The sequence below is a fragment of the Alligator sinensis genome, unplaced genomic scaffold (genome assembly GCF_000455745.1).
Source record: "Alligator sinensis unplaced genomic scaffold, ASM45574v1 scaffold803_1, whole genome shotgun sequence".
Classification (NCBI taxonomy): Eukaryota; Metazoa; Chordata; order Crocodylia; family Alligatoridae; genus Alligator; species Alligator sinensis.
The window spans coordinates 537,784-555,124 of NW_005842886.1; the positions used below are offsets into that span (position 1 = coordinate 537,784).

General features: G+C 48.8%; 1 protein-coding gene across 1 annotated transcript in view; it reads left to right on the forward strand.

Moving 5' to 3' along the window:
• The first annotated feature begins 5,530 nt into the window (after positions 1 to 5,530).
• Positions 5,531 to 17,341, forward strand: part of LOC102375820 (protein FAM47E) — a 34,152-nt gene continuing 22,341 nt past the window's right edge. Inside the window, exons 1-5 of the mRNA XM_014525811.2 lie at positions 5,531 to 5,547; positions 9,034 to 9,406; positions 11,663 to 11,826; positions 12,484 to 12,637; positions 14,910 to 15,089. Coding sequence (XP_014381297.2) covers positions 5,531 to 5,547; positions 9,034 to 9,406; positions 11,663 to 11,826; positions 12,484 to 12,637; positions 14,910 to 15,089 — 888 coding nt within the window. The remainder of the gene's footprint in view (positions 5,548 to 9,033; positions 9,407 to 11,662; positions 11,827 to 12,483; positions 12,638 to 14,909; positions 15,090 to 17,341) is intronic.

The following is a 17,341-nucleotide window of genomic DNA, read 5'->3' on the forward strand; positions in this document are numbered from 1 at the left end:
GGGGGTATGATGGGGTGTGGAGGGGTGTATGGTAGAGTGTGGAGGGGGTTGTAAGGATGCTGTATATGAAAACTTGTGAAAGCTTGGACAGTGTCTCTTGCATAAAAATGCAGGACAGTGGCTGGGGCAAGACTGGGTTGTGGTAACAAGACTGCCGCAAGAAAATCAAACTCTGCTAATGGCTTGCAACCCATTAGGCGCTGAGACAGTGGAGTGCTTGCAGTACCCAAATACCAGACCCACATCATAAAATAATAAAAATGGTTAAAATTGTTGGCAGATTCCTGATGCACTCATCACATATGTGTACCTAAGAAAGCCCTTTAAAGAAAGGCTAAGCCAGTGAAGGCAAGGAAACTGCATATGCATTTCAATTGACCTAGCTGCTAAAGAAAACAAAAGACTAAATATCCACCTCAAAATAAACCTGTAAAAGGAGCACTGAATATAGGGAGGATGTTCTGCATGTGACACCCTCACATTTCTCAAAATAGGCATCCAATGTCACTCTAAGGTGTTAAAAATGTCTGAACCATTCAGTGTGTCTAAAGTTATGAGCTACGACTTTAACTGGCCAACCATCAAGAAAAATGCTTTGAGGTAACAGTATAAGAACTAAGCAGATTTGTCAGCAAGTGCTGTGCAGTCTGGACCAGAAGCCACCCTGCCACCCAGCCAACAAGGGAAGGACCCACACTTTAAGGCTGTACAAGAATTGCTTCCTGCCTGCATTGAGTAAAGATCTCGGTACAGCTAAGATAATACTAAGGACTTATAGTTCACTTTATATTGAGAAAGAGTCTTTTCTGTCATTTAGTTCTGTAACTTGTTGGTAGTTATTAAAGCAAGCCTTTCTGCTATTCATCAACTGAGTGTTGTGTCAATTCGTAAAGCACTAGGTTAAAAATTAGGTTTTTAAGTGCAACAAGGGGGTGTGGCTGTGTGTGCAGGGGGTATAGGGTATGTTAGGGGGTTGTGTATATGTGGAGGGTTGTGAGGGAAAGGTGTGGGTGTGTGGGGTTTGTGGGGTGTGAGGGAGGGTGGAGGGGTGTGGAGACTCCCACACCCAACATGGTGCAATAGCAGCAGGCAAGGGCGCTCAGGGCTCTAGTGCCTGGAGGGACGTGGCTCTGGCCAGTGCTGCATATTGCAGCAAGGACCACAGCCCCTCTCCAGGAAGTCTGTATCGCCAACATGGGTGACTGGTGCCTCCTGAGTTGGGGGGGGCACTTGCCCCCCCAGCAGCCAATCAGCGACCGGGGTGGGGGCGCGTTACCCCGCAGCCAATCCCGCCAACCAGCTGGCAATTCTGGGTGAGCACGATCAGCCATGTGGGGACTGCAAGGATCACTTCTCCTGGTGCCCCCACTCCCCAGCCGGCGGTCTCAGAGGGGGCGTCACCACCCTTGCCTGCCCCTCCTGCCCAGGAATGCTGTCTGTCAAGGGGTGCACCAGCACTCTCAGGGGGTGCATGTGCACCCCTGTGCACCCCCTATGCATCACCACTGATCACCTGCACTCCCCACACTTGTGTGGCACTGGACGGAAGCCCTGTGTGCTGGAGCCAGCTGCCTTCCCCACCAGGGCTGTGCAGCATGGGAGGGAAGCTCCAGGCACTGGAGCCGGCTGCCTTCCCTGCCCCCCAGGAGAAGGTGCCTGGGGCTTCTCTCCCATGCCACACAAGTGCAGGGAGCCGGCAATACAGATGGCCCAGTCAATGGAGGCTGTGCCCCTCACCGTAATGTGCAGCTCTGGCCGGAGTCATGCCATACTGGGTGCCTGAGCACCCCTGCCTGCTGCTGCTGTGCCACCACTGCCTACCAGGGCTGCACACCATGGAGTGTGTGTGGGAGGGGTCCCCCCATCACACCCTCCATCACACCCACACATTGCCCAACCAAGCGCTGTGCTGCTGCCACCCACTGCACGTGGACTTTGTGCTGCTGCCAGACCCAGCCCCATGCTCCACACTTCTGCCCAGCTGCAGCTCTGCCCTGCCACTTCCATACCTGCTGCCCAGAGTGAGTGGGAGGCCAGGGAAGCAGAGCAGGTCCCCGGGGGTTGCAGCAGCAGCATCCCTGCCCAGGAGCTGCTGATGGCCAAGCTAGGCACTGCTGCCCACAAGTGTGGGAGCAAAGTGCAATAGGGTATGTTGGGAGGGGGGGTGTACACATGGGTGCCTTACTCCCACCTTCATAAGCAGAAGGGCTGGGTAGGGTGCAATTTGTTGGGGGTTGCTGCATGCCAGATGAAAGGGCTTGGCAGGCCACATCCAACCCACGAGCCGTATTTTGCCTGACCCTGAGATAGCATGTGTATGGGGGAAAGTACAGGCCCTATTACTGCAGGGCTCATGCCACACTTGCTTATAGGGGAAGGGCAGATCTGGCAGCCAGGGTAAAGCCAGCCATTTTGGTGCCTGTGGGTGAAAGGCAAGACCTTAGCCAAACCCTTCCCTGAAGAAGCAGGGGCTGGGATGAATAGGGCCCTGGGGTGGGTGGTGAGATGGTCAGAGTCTGGGTGGCACATCCAGGGGCGTGGGGGGCTCCCACTGCTGCGTGCACCCTGGGAGAAGCATGGGGGCACATGCTCCCTGGATTTGTGCGCAGGACAGAGGCAGGCTGCCCACTGTGTCCTGGGCTCTGCACCCCGCTGCCACTGCCTCCGGAGTTGCTTGTGATGCCATGTTCCTTCCGCGTGTTGGCTGCACCATGTTCCCTGCCCACCCAGCAGCAGAAGGCACATGGCATTGCACGCAGCTCCAGAGGCAAAGGTAGCAGGACACAGAGCCCAGCACACAGCGGGCAGCCCACTGCTCTCTGGGAGTTTTCTCCCCCTTGGGCCAGCCTGCCCTGTCCCCATGGCAGGGCTGGCACAGAAGGACACGGCCCCTCCTGGGGTGGCCTGGGACTTTCCAGGGGCACTGGGGAGCATGTGACCCCCCTGGATTTGTGCGTGGGGCAGAGACGGGCTGTCTGCTGCACGCTGGGCTCTCCAGAGCCACACGCAACGCCATGTGCCTTCCACCGCCAAGCTGGCGGGAGACACAGTGCAGTCTGTTCGCAAAAGGCACCTGGCATCACACGCGGCTCCTGAGGAAACACCAGCAGGGCATAGAGCCTAGCGCACAGAAGGCACCTCCATTCTCCATTCTCCATTCCGCCAGTGGTGTGCATAATGGTGGGGATAAGCCCCCGGATAAGCCTCCCATGGCTCTGTCCCATGACCCACCCTAGCCCCAGGGTCCTATTTACCCCTGCTCCTGTCCCACTCCCACCCTCACCATGGGGGCCTCAATCTGCCCCACAACTCCTTCCCTCTGCCCCTCCCCCTCCACAGACTTACCTTCTGGGTGTTGTGTGTGTCTGTGCATGTGTGTCTGTATGTCTATGTGTCTGTCTGTGTGGTCTGTCTGTGTGTCTGTGTGCATCTCTATGTCTGTCACTCCGAAACCACAGCCCCCAAGCCTGGCTGCTGCCTCTCGCTCCTGATCTATAGTGACCTGCATCCTGCCAGGGCATGCGGAGACCCCTGTCCCTGGGCTCCAAACCCCACATATACACCCACAGCCCCCACCAGACATCCGAATACTGTGCTCTGTCAAGCAAGCTCACCCCTCGCGCTAAAGCAGAGCCAGGCAATTATTTCGGGCAGAGGGCCACTTACAAGTTTTGGCAAGCTGTCAAGGGTCACATGGGTAGCCCTGCCCCTTGACAGGTGCTCCACCCCCTGGTCACCATGTTAGGACTGGAAGTCCTGCTCCCTAATCCCTGACCTTTGCCACCAGAAGTCCTTCCCCTTGCCCCCAGAAGTACTCCTTTCAGCAAGGGGTTTTGCCATCTCAGAACCAGAAAAATACCAAATTATATTCTAAAAAATGAACATGAATCAACATTCATTAATTTGATTTCAAAAAATATTTTTGTCCTGGTTTGTGTGTGTTTGTGTAGTGTACATAGAGGTGATTGTATATAATAGCTTAAAATGAAGTCTTACTCTTGTATATTGTGGGGGGGTGGATATAGGTTTGTGGGGGGCTGTGGATGTGTGGGTATGTCAGGTGTGGGCAGTGGCAATGTATATGGGGTGCATGGGGGTGCACCCCCTGAGAGCACTGGTGCACCCCCTGACCGGGCATGCTTGCCACTTAGGCGATGGGCAGGAGGGGCAGGCGGGAGCGCTGGTGCCCCCCCTGCAAATGCCAGCTGGGGAGTGGGAGCACCATGGCAAGCCACTTCCGGCCGCCTTGTGATCAGTCGCTGACTGGTCACTGAGGAGGCATGTGCCTCCCCTGACTAAGGTGGCACCAGTCACCCATGGGTGTGGGGGAGGGTGTGGGTGTATCTGTGGGGGGTGAATAGGTGTGAGGAGTGTGGGTGTGGGGTGAGGGAACATGTGGGTGTGTGTATGGATATGTAGGGTGTGGGTGGGCATAGGGTTTGTGGAGGAATGTGTGTAGAGGGAGGGTGGCTGGGGTGCATGAAGGGGTGCGGGGTCTGTGTGTATGGCAGTGCAAGGGGGGTGTATATGTATGGTGGGGTGTGCACGTGGGACTCGCCATATGAACACACACACACGCACACACACACACACACCAGATCTGTCCCGCAGGCCGTATTTTGCCCACCCTTGTACTGAAGACATCCCCAAGTGTATCTCTGGATGAGTAAGCTTACACTGTCTTTCTTCCAATTTGTGAAGGAGGAAGTGAGGGAGGAAGTGGGGAAGAGGCAGGTGCTGGGGACGATGCCCAGCCAGGGCAGTGGAAGGGGCCAGAGTGTGGAGCAGGGTGGAGCCACCGCTGACTCATCCAGGGGGTGCAGGGCATGGTGGGGTGGCTTCCTGCCACTGTGTGCACCCCCAGGAGGGGCATAGGGGGCACATGCCCCTGTCCTCAGATGTGTGCGTGGGACAGGGGTGGATGCAGACTACCCTCTGCGGGCTCAGGGCTCCCCGCCCTGCTGCCTTCCCCCTAGAAGCCCCACCAGCCATGGTGACCTGCCCCCTGCCTGCCCAGCAATGGCATGGAGTTGTGCCCCTTGCTGCTGCCAGGCAGGCAGGGGGCATGCATCTGGCACAGGGATCCCAGGGGAAGGGCAGCAGGGGGGGAACCCCAATTCCACAATGGGCAGCCTGCATCCACCCCTGCCCCTGCCCCACTTGGCTCTGCTCCAGCCATGCCACCGGCAGACGCATGGGGTGGGGGGGCCGGTGGGCATGTGTCCTGCCTTTACATTCTAAAAGGGTGGTCGCCCTGCTGAGCCAATAGACGAGGCAGAGGCAATTGGGGTGCAGTAGAGAGATCATCCCAAGCCTGGTCCAGAGGTAATTGGCCTAGATCTCTCAACCCACACCTGGCTATGGTTGCCTAGCAACCAGAGCATTCCCTATATCCACACAGACCTTGGCGTGGCTGGAGCCAGAGCGTGGAGGCAAGAGCCCCACTGTACTGTCTCACTGTGAGGAGCGACATGATCGTCTTATTCCTTCAATAACCTGCAGCAGCAGCAGCTACCCCTTGCTTGCGGGGATGGGCTCAGCCCCATGGTGAGTAGAGTGGATGGAAGAAAAGAGGGGTTATAAGCAGGGAGGGTCATGTGTCATATATGTTCATTGGTCAGTGGTGCCTATTCTTTTGGCAAAGTCACATTGAGTGGCTGTGTCTACACGAGATGTTATTGCTCAGTAGCAACGAGTGACAGGCAGTCCTTGACTTACAGCATTTCGAGTCACAATGTTGCGCCCTTACAACATTTATAAATTGACACCCTGTTTCAACTTTCTGACATCAGTTTCAACTTTACAACGCTTGATCCAACACCACACCACACCAGCAAACAAGTTCACTGTGTCCCCCATCTCCCTGGAGAACATCTGTCCAATCTTCCTTGGACACTTTCTTTAAAAAAGCAGACATGACTTTAGAAAAACCTGCAGCCAAGACTCCTGGAAAGACTCCAGCCAAGAACCCTTCAAAAAGTCCAGGAAAGTCACCTCAAAGAAGTCCTCCCAAATCAATACAATTGCTATTTACAATATAAATACATTAATGTAGATATATTGCTCATCTATAATAGATTGAGTAAAAAATTCTGGGTTATTTTTAAGGTATTGAGCCTTGGTTCAGGAACCAATCCCCCATTTATAACATTGTTTCCTACGGGAAAAATCGGTTCCAAGTTACAACATTTTGACTTAAGATGTGGTTTTCAGGAACCAATTGTGTCGTAAGTCTGAGGACTGCCTGTACTGTGCAGTAGCTCGTTGCTACTGTGCAGTAGTGTCAGAAAAAAACCATGCAGAGACGCTCCTGCACAGTAATGCCAGTTACCATGTAGTCATTTAGTACTTGGTTATGCAAGTACTAAATTACTGCAGAGTAACAACTGCTCAGGTCGCCACTTTTGTAGATGTGGCCAGCGTCTAGATTGAAGCTTTCCTTCTGCAGGCACTACTCTGATGGCCTCATGCACACAGCAGAGCTGATTTGAGCAGGCAGCAAACATCAGTGCCAAGAGGTCAAACCACCAGCTAAGCGCAATTAGCAACATTCATCCCAGTCCTGTCCACGTGGCACCATGGACATTTGAGTAACCCAATCATTATCCAGGATCTGTTAAAGCAGGGGTGCTCAACCCCTGGCCTGTGGGCCAAATGTGACTCTCAGTCCCCTGGGCATCTAGCCCACAGGGTTTCCCACAGGTTCGATATTTAGATGTGGGGAAGAGCAGTCACCCCTCCCCCTCTGCCAAATCCCCAAGCCCCATATGGCTGGGTTGGGACCAAGCCATGCCCCCTTCTCTCCACTTGGCTGGATCACAGCTGACTCAAACCAGGTCACACCCCCACCCTCCTTCACACTGCTGGATCAGGGTTGAGCCACACCCCATCCCCTACACCTGTGCGTCTGGATCAGGCCCTGCCATGCCTGCTCCATGCACCAGATTGGACTCGCTGGCTGGATCCAGCCCATAGAGAGACCAAGCACTTTCCATCCGGCCTGTGGAGCTAAAAGGTTGAGTACCACTATGTTAGAAAATCCTTTATCTGCTTATTATGGAGAGGATCCTAACTGGCGAATATGTACGGATCATGCATGGAATAGATCTAACCATCCTTAACCAGGCATGACCTTGTCATGATCTAGATGGCATCTTTGTACTTTGCCAGCATCTGCTTATCTGATACATAATATGTGTTTAAGTTTAAAAACAGGGAAATGCTTTTTTCCCCATTTAAAACTGTTTTCAAAAGGTTGCAACCCACTAAGAAGGCAGGAGCTCAACCATTAGGATACACAAAATACGTGAGTTTGACTCACCAGGCATGTAGTGATTGCATTTAGTGGTTGGAAGCCAGTCTGAGGCACCAGTAGGTATCTGTGGATCCATCTGTAAGACACAACCTGGGGCAATGGTAGTCTCTAGGGCAGTGATTCTCAACCAAGGTGCTGGGGCTTCAGGTGTGAGGAGATAAGCAGATAGGAGCAGATTCAAGTCCCCCTGCCTGGCCAGTCCCCCATCCCTACTGCCTGGTCCCTGCAAGGATGTAAGCACTGTAATAAATCAATCAGTTTTTAAAATGGGGTGCCATTTAATTCACAAAAGTCACGTAGGGATGCCTCAAGTCTAAGGAGAGGTACTTTGACTCTAAAAAGGTTGATAACGCTGTTCTAAAGCCATTTAATATTTGGCCCGCCTGCTAAAAAAATATCCACAAGGATATCAGAATTAGCGTCTAATGAGAATTGAACATCTGGGCACTAAATGTATATCTAAACTTACAGTTTATTTACATAAGAACATATGACTAGAAGGGGCCTACAGGGTCCTCCAGTTTACTCCTCTGCATTCACAGGAAATTTTATCTAAAATTTCCTAACATTTCCACGTCCACTTCTGCAGAGTGGTTTATCAGGCCCATGAAGCCCAAACATCAGTAGTGATTTGGGCATGGGGCCCTTCTGCAGTGATGGGGGGAGGAATTTGCATGTGTGGCAGCAGTGGCAGTGGTGGCTGGGTTGGAAGTGCTAGCTTGCCAGAGGACAAGTAGCACTATTTTGGCCCACCATTCCTAAAGATTACCTTAGGTAAAAGCAGGGAGATGGAGGCCTCATCAGTGTCCTTCCACTACAATGTTAGGGAAGTAGTTAATATATGCTTAAAGGATCTCAGGAAGAAGACCATGCCCCACACTACAAAGAAAAGCAAATCTTCCTTCCACCACAGCTTTTGCCAGTTTGACCTAGGGGAAAATTCCTGCCTGATGCAGATTTGGTGATCAGAATGATCCTGAGAGGAAGAGCGAGATCTTCTTGTCAGAAACCTTTGGGTTTTCTATGTACAGGCAGGATCAATAGTTCACTTCCATTAAAGCTCCTCACCTTATCTGTAGTCTGCCTCTAAATGCAATATCTAATTTCCCACAGGCCACTGAGAGAAATGATGTGTGGGGGAGTCTCAGATGAGAGGATCATTTCATCCTTGGTCTGCAGTGGGAAAGCAATAGGGCTTGTGTCTATTTTTAGCAATATACCTTGAACCAAATTCACAGCTTGCTTATGTGGGCATGGCTCTATGGACTCCATTGGTATCATACCTGTTTATGGCTAGGGTGAATTTGGTTCAGAGTCGATATTATTTTAATATCAAATGACTTACCCAATGCATAGTGGGCTTGATTTTTTGAAGTGCTAAGCAGCCACAGCTTCCCAGAGTGGCATTAATCTTCTCTGGCATTAATCATTCCTGGACTCAGTGGCATTAATCTCCTCTAACAAGCAGGCCAGCTTTATGGACTATTAATAGTCTGTATTTTAAGACAGTCCACTGCAATAACACAAGCACATCACTGTGATCTTAGCAGAACAAAAACTCTGTCTGTTGGTGTATTTTCGGGGTCTCCATCATGGAAAGGGAATAGGATGAAATGGTGAGGTCCTGACTGAGCTGGGTAGATAATATAGACTCTAGCCTGCTTTGTTATAGCTTAGCCCTGTTACCTTAATCCCTAAGCAGAAGTGTTTGCTTTCAGGTACAAAGAGAAATTGCCTTCAAAGTGCTTTCAAGAATACAACAATAAACTGAAGTTCTCAGATTCCTTGAACAGCCAGCATTGGAGATTTTTGAAAAGTGGCTTGGATGACTTCAGAAATGGTTTCCCTCCTCCATCTGACAACATTATTATCCGTGGCACAAAGGGGCCTTTCCCAGTTATTCTCCATAAAGACACACCTCAAGCTTCATCTATGGCCCAGCAGAAGGCCAGGAAACCATTTAATAAACACCCATGCAAGCTCAATCCATTGCAGAAATACAGAAGGGATTATGTTGCACAGGCAGAACACTGCTCAAGTCAGGACCCGCTGGTGCTCTACCCTCATCTTAAAGGAAGTGTCTCCCCAAAGGTAAAGGCCACAGTGTTTATTGCTATTCTTCCTTGAGATTAGTATCTAATTTTGCAAGTCTGAAGTATAAAAGTAGTCCAGAACCCAACTTTTTTCATAGCATTTTTTCAGGCAACATTATTTCATATAATGAACCTGCAATATCTGACTCATCTGGAGCCCAAGGAAAACTTTGAACAGATCATAATCATGAACAAGCTTCTGAGAAACCCTGCTAACAATTTAAGAAATTACACCCTATTTGTGGTCAGGCAGAATGCCCATCCCCACGGTCCCATCTGCATATGATATATGAGATGGTTATAAGAAAATGGGCTCCTCCAAATGCTAGCGTGCTGGATGAGTTCAAATGGTTTATGTTGCATTACTGAGCATGATACCCAATACAGCTAGCTGTTTCATAACAATGAATGCATCTCTTTATGTTGAAAATTGCAAAGTACCCTGGTGACTAATGCCCTAAGGCACCCACACCTGAAACTCCTTTAATTGTTCTTTGTGGACAACTTTATGTCTCATGCTTCTAGCTGTCACCTATTTCAGTGGGATGAGTTCTAGATGACTATGGACACATCACTTCTGTGACTTTAACTCTTCTGTGCTTCATTTTCCCTATCTGTCAGATGTTACAGACAGATTGGCTAGCACTGTAACACTGTAGACTCCAGCTGTGATCACCTCAGCAGGTCTGAATCCAGTTCTGTGTTCTCTCAGCAGTAAAGAGTTATTCAATAACCTCCCAGCTTGCTTAAAGCCAAGCACTGTTTTTGCACTATTTCTTTGAGAGAAAATATATATGAAAAGAATCAACAGCTTACAGACATACTTAATTTTTCAGGGGTTCCCCACATTCACATGAAGACCTTGGCAGATCTAAAGTACTTCAGATCCTCCACAGAGCCTGTCTGGCTGTCTTGTACTTGTTCCTCTTTGAATGGAGAAATAATCCCTCTCTTCTTATCTCCTTTGGGCTTTTATGTGTATACAGTTTGCTTACAATCTCCAGGGCAAACTAATCTAGGTTCTATTTAGTAGGGAGTTGGTCTAGATTAACGTTTCTTAACCTGTGGGTTGCGACCCAAAACTGGGTTGCAAGAATATATGAACGGGTTGTGAATAAACTTTAGAAGTGGATCATATTTTGCACGCATTTTTGAAAAAATAGATTCCCCTTGTGCTTCACCATCTGGTAACACTGTGAATACTAATAAACCAGGATACAGGTTTTCTGCGGAAAAAAAAGATTTTCTCCTTTAAAGGAGAAAAATGCGGGAAACCACAGGTTTTCCCTTGCAGGCTGGCAAAGTTCCAGCCTGCAAGGGGTTGCTTGGAGCCAGGAGGAGTGGGAGGAGAGCAATCAGGCAGGGGGCACCACATGCATGTGTGTGTGCACACATGCACATGGCAGCCAGGTAGTGTGAACACCTCCTGCAGCTCCCTGTAAGTAAGTCTATAAGGTAGGGGTGGGGTGGGGGGCATAGACAATGCATCAGGGGTATGGAGGAGGCACAGACAATTTTTCAGGGAGGCATGGGGGGACATGTGCCCCCCCACCAGATTTGTACAGACATGAGGCTGCAACCTGGATGGACCAGCACAGGCAGGAGCCACCTCTGTGGCCCAGCAAGTGGGAGGACAGAGCGAGGTGGTGAGACTCGCTGCTGCCACTGTCACCAGGACCCCTGCACCAACTGTGCCTCCAGCAGCACAAGGAGTAACGGACTGGGGTGGGCACGCTGCCCTTACCTCCTCCCACCACCAGGCAGCAGTTTTACTTTGCTCCTGTGGCCTGGCCACCACCGCCACTTCTCTCAGGCCATGGCTCTACCCAGAGGGGAGGTGGGGTGGTGGGAAGTGTGGGTAGCCTGACAGGAGCAGTAGTGGCAACAGCCAGGGGCCATGGTAGCAGGGTAGAGCCCCAGCCTTACACTGAGAAGCATGAGGATCACAAGTTAAGTTCATTTTGTAAAGCAGCGCAGAAGCTGAGGAGGAATTTGCTAGGGTGGAGTTTGCTGTTTTGATTGCATTAAAACGGTGAAAGTAAGTTGACCCACATGTCAGGAGAGTTTGGGGAATAAATAGGGAAGCATAGATCTGTTGAGAGAGAGGCCAGGGCTACAGAGTGGGCCTAACTAATGGTTCTGCTTATGCGGATACAAGAGTCTTTGTCTATAACATTGCTTTCTATGTAGCCTCTGGAGGAAAGGCCCTGGTGAGGTGATTTGGAACAAGTGTTCTCTTCTTGTTTGGTCCTAGATTTTTCAAGAGGTTGTAGCTGTCCTGGACCCCAAGATGTGCTTGAGTTTTGAACCTGGGTATAGAGATCATGGACAGGAAAGTCATGGTCTTCAGAAAGAGAAGTCCCCGTTGAAGGATGGGCAAAGGAAAGAAACTATCCCAGCCCCCAAGTCATCAGCACCGTGAGTACTGGGCAGGACAGTGAGCAGCACCAAGGGATGCTTGACTCTACCTCCAGCTGCTGGGCCTGGTGTCAGTTGAGTGTCTCCTTTGAACAGGGATCAGAGAGATGCCTGTGATGTTCCTGTGGTTGGGCATCTTCCAGATTCAACCCTAGTTCACTTTCAGAACGACTTGGGGAAACATCAAACTTTCCAGTAACTGGGGTCTAGCTAATCAGGGGAGCCAGCTCAGCAGATAGGAAAGTTTTCTGCCCAGGTCATCTGACTAGACATGCTCAGGAGGCTTTTCAGGCTATCAGCACATAAGTCTTCATGGGCCTCATCCCAAGCATTTCAAGTCATTGGGTAGACTCCCACTAACTTCAGTGGACTTTGGCTCAGATCTGTGTTGAATGGTCAGAACAGACCACAAAGACCAACTCATAAAAACCACTGTGCTGTAGATCTGTTGAGGCCAGCTAGCTCTATAATATAATGACCATGCAGAGAGAGCAGTAGTTTCTTGTCCCCTATGGAAGGAAGCCTGAATTTGCAAGTTGGGGAGCAAAGGGTGCTACAAGTGTCCAAACTGCTCCTGTCTGAAACCACAAGATTATCTTTATTTTGCTAGGAGGCATTTTCAGATGCTGAAATATGGTGTCTCATCTATTTCTCCAGAAGCAAAGAATCCAAAGACAAGAATCCATACATATGGTTTTCCAAGAAAAAGACAACAGCAAGAGAGAATGCAGCCAGGCTGCAATATGTTCCTCCCCTGGATGAGAATGTAAAGCAAGTAACCAAGGAGTTTTGTGATTGGGCATCTTCTTTGGTGAGTTGGAAATAAATCACCTCCCCCCTAGTCCCAGTAGTCTAAATGATATTCTCAAGAAGTTCAGACTTGCATTCCTAAACTCAGGCAGCCCCATCCTACTTGTGTCTTTAAATGTGCTGAATGCCCACAGTCTCCACATCTGCCAGCAGGAGATGGAGGTAGTCATAATTTCTAAAATATAGACTACTGATTTGGATGCTTTTAGTGGGATCCTCACATTTGCCTTGGTCCTCAACTCCTGTTAACTTTTACTGGGAGCTGACAGGCTAACTCCTCTAGGTGGGCTTAAAAATCCCAGTCTAAGTATGGCTTTCATTGCCTAACATGAGACATCCCCCTGCTCTTGAAAAAGCTAAGCTTTCCTAGTCTAACAGTACAAAAGTTTTGTAACTGGGCGAATAAAAGTGCAAAGCAAACCACAGCTCAGTTTATCCTGTAATCCTGCCAACTCTGTTTACTTGAGTGCTTGCCTGAGAGAGGCATGGGAGCAAGGGAGAGGGAATATTTATTGGATTAAACTGCCTCATGTTGGAGTAAAGTCTGTTTAGTTTTGACTGACATTGAGTTGACAGCTCTAGCAATATTCTGATAGTTTTTGTACAACATAGTCTAGGTCGGGGGTGCTCAACATCCAGCCAATGGGCCAAATGTGGCCCATGGAGCCTTGGCCTGCAGCCCACAGGACTCCTCACGGGTCTGGAAAGTTGGTGGTGGGAGACCAGCAGCAGTACTGTCACTGCTCTCTACTACCAAAATCCTAAACACCATGGGGTGGGTCAGAGCCAGGCCACAACCCTCCCCCCCCCCTCCCCCCCCATGGCCAGATGGGGACTGGACCATGCACACTTCCCTCTGTGCAGTTGTGCCCCCATCTCCCTGCGGGGCCAGCCCATTGCATCTTCTTCTGCCCTTCTCCCTCACCCCCTGCGGGGCCAAGCCATGCTCCCTTCCATCTGCCCAGCCAGGCTGGAGCCAGGCCATGCCCCTTTCTCCTGCACAGCTGGTTTGAGGCCAGGTCATATCCCCTCCCCCTGTGGGGCTGGGTTGGGGCCAGGCCAAACCCACTTCCCCCACATAGCTGCATCAGGGCTGAGCTGCCCCTCTCCCCACTCTGCATGGCCAGATGGTGCCCTGCCATACCCATCCCAGGCACCAGATCAGGCCTACCCACTGGATCCAGCCCGTGGAGGGATTGGCCACTGCCCATCCAGCTTGCTGGCCAAAAAGTTTGAGCACCACTGTGCTATAGCCCTACCCTGCCTAAACACTCTCTATGCCAAACAGGAGGTTTTATACTACCTGCATATTCCTGTAGACTAAGGAAATATCCACCTCTTCTGCAAAGTAGCTGTCAGGTCAATGGCACTTTGGGAGAGATTGAAGATCTGCTTTATTGTGTCTCCATATCCTATAAAACAGGGGTGGGCAATTATTTCGGCTGGCAGGCTACTTAATGAGTTTTGGTGAGCTGTCAAGGGCCACACACATAACATTTTTCAGAAGATACCATTTTAACAAATTATAGATAAAATATCATATACTAAACATCAAACATCTACTATAACACTTTAATTTTATTTCAAGAAATAATTTTTGTCCTGATTTATGTTTTTTTGTGTAGTGCATAAAGAGGTGATTGCATAATACCATGTATAAAGTCTTACTTTTGTGACTGCATCATCCATTTTCACTCAGCCTTTACCCCTGAAGCTGACCCTACAAACTCAGAAAGGCTAAAGAGCAAGCACATTTGTGCTATCCTCATTCCACCCTGCCCCTGGCCTTGAGAGGATGCCTTGGGATGTGCTACACTGCTCTATAGCACTACTCTGTCAGATTCCCGCTACCCAGTCAAGGCAGAGCAGCAATGGCCTTTAGAGACCTGTTTAGAAATAAAATAACAGCCTGGAAGTTACAGAATATCGGACCCCATGGTCACTTACAATGAAATCACTGCATCATATGTTGATTCAAACACTAAATATAGGCTCATATCTTAGTTTAGCATTAACGTGATAGTCGCGGGGGGAGCAGGGTGAGAGGGGCTGGGTAACATTGTGTGCAATTTCCTACATCAGACCATTACAGCACATGACATAGTGACCTTTGGAATAGTCCTCAAATGCTTACAACTAGGAAAGAAAAGAGGAACTGAACAGAATAAATTTCAAAATGATGCCTGCTGACAGTCCCCACAACTGGTTCTGCTCTGATGCATGTAGCAGTCTCCTGCGGCTTTCTTAACTGTGCACTTGACTTATTATTGCAGGGAGGTGATAAGCATAGCATTGAGGAAGATACTCTTACGTCCCTGTTTGACACTGGATACGAAACCCACCCCATGATCTCTGTGCCCATACAGGTGGTGGAGATAAACAATGTGCCACCAGAGCTGAAAAGGTGTCTGGGGGTTTCATCCTCTTGGACAGCTGTAAAGAGTCCTCTAAAGGTAAGACACTAGAGGAATAGAACAAAAAATATGTCGCTTAATTCTATAGACCTTACAGTTGCCAAATTGACATTGATTTTCATTAACGTTATACTTCCTTAAAGATTTCAGAATCATGGCCAGGGGGTCAAATTCAGAGGTCATATGTAGTAGGTTGGTGTAAGACATATCCCTTACATTACACGTTCAATCTACATCTATCCATTCACTCAGGTGTGAGTGAATGTAAGGGCTTCTAAACTACTTTAACTCCATGCCAAGGTGCTGGTGGAAAGTGTGAGCCAAAGCCAGAGTGACACCATTGCATTCTTGCAGCTTTTGGTTAACTGTTGTTCTGACTCTCCAAACATTACTCAATTCATGCAAGACATTGGCTCAGACAACCTAGGCTCAGCACAACAAATTCAGAGAACGTGTGCAAAAACGGGGATTAAGGTACCTTTGGCAAGTGGCTGTAAGAGAAGTGCATCTGTGTCATTAGGGCCAGGGGGATAGATAAATTGGTCTATTGCACCCACTGGTTTGTGTGTCTGTGTGGAGGATGATATAAATTGCCCCAGCATGGGATATGGACAAACAAACAAGGTATAGAGAATTCAAGGGGGCAAGCTTATTGCTCCTCACTACTTGGTCTGCAATAACTATCTGACTGCCTCCTTTTACCTTGTGGTAAGTGAAAGCTAAACTGTGGACATTTACCTCTGAGGCCAAACAACCATGGTTTAGCTTTCACTTAATGCAGGGTAACAGGCAAATAAGCATTTACCACAGAGTGGCTGATGTGGTAGATTCATCTCTAAATTTGGCTCCATGTTTATGAATGACCAGCTCCAATTCACATATACAGCTAATAGGACTAAAATGGTTTCTTGAAAAATAGAGATCTGGTATTCAGGGTTGGTGACGCTCAGAAGGTAAAGTATAGCGAGCTAGGATGTGCACTTGGGATGCATGAGCTTCCCAGCTGTAACTCCTTAGAGTGCCATCAAAGGGTGTTAGTGCAGAATACCAGTGTGCTGTTAAGTCATACCTTAGTTTATTTCATACTAATTTCCCCTGAGACTGACAATTTACTGAAGGTGCCTCCTGATCAATGACAAGGCAATTGTATATGTTATCTGAGTTAATGCAAAGCGATTGAAAAACAGTTTCCCACAGACACTCAGGTGATGACTCCTCTAGAGAGGGAAGGCAAATGTTTAAAAACACCCTGAAAACTGCAGAATAATGCTGTTCTTTTCTGCTAGCTAAGGTGGATTTAGAATTCTGTCAGGTTTAGTTGTGTTCTGCAGCTAGGAAAATAATACCCACATCAGATCCAAACACCAAATACATGCATTATTTTTTGATCAGAAGATACAGGCTCTATTTACTTTTTCAGTGATCTCCAGACTTTGGACTTTACTGATCCTCTGGGTCAAAAGTGGCTGGAAATAAATATTTGAATTTCTTTCTTTTTACTGTTCCTTTGTGAGACCAGGATCCTGCAAAGGAATCTATGTGGGAGCAAAGGCTTAATTAGGCGTCTTTACATGAGCTCTGGGGGTGGGCGAGGGTGCTTTAATTAGAGCAGCTCGAAGAGCCACTCTAAAGTGCCTGTAGCATTTTGGCAATCAGGACTGGTAGTAGAGATGATATCTTTTATTAGCCCAACAAGATTGTTGCAAAAAATGTCTTTAATTGCAAGTTTTCAGGCACAAACACCCTTCATCAGGCATTGGAGAAAATATTATAAAAGTTCTCCTGGGTAGAAATGAAAGTTCATATTTCATAGGATTTCACAGAGGGGCCAATAGATGGAAAACTCCTCTGGGCAGTCAGTTCAGAGCTGGTACTATGATACCAGCTCTGAACTGACTGCCCAGAGGAGTTTTCTGCCGATGCCTACATTGCTGCCTACAGGCAGTCACTGTGCCCCCCCAGCCATATCTGTGGTTGGACATGAGGATCTTGGATCAGCCTCCTCAATCATCTGTGGACTCACAAGGGACTTCCCTATTTATTGGAAGATTGTTATTCTTGTATCAAGGGACTGCTGTCACTGATATGAACTACCCTGTAATAAGGGCTTATGTCTCTGTTCCTGATTGCAGAACAATTTTTAAATTGGTATATAAAACCCATGTGAATTACTCTGGAGCATGTCCTCTACTGTCCTTGTACCTCCTCATTTCAAATCCACTATGTCCTCAGGTTTTGACAGGCATTCTGCTGGCCATGGGGGAAGCATGTGATCATGCTTTAATTTCCCT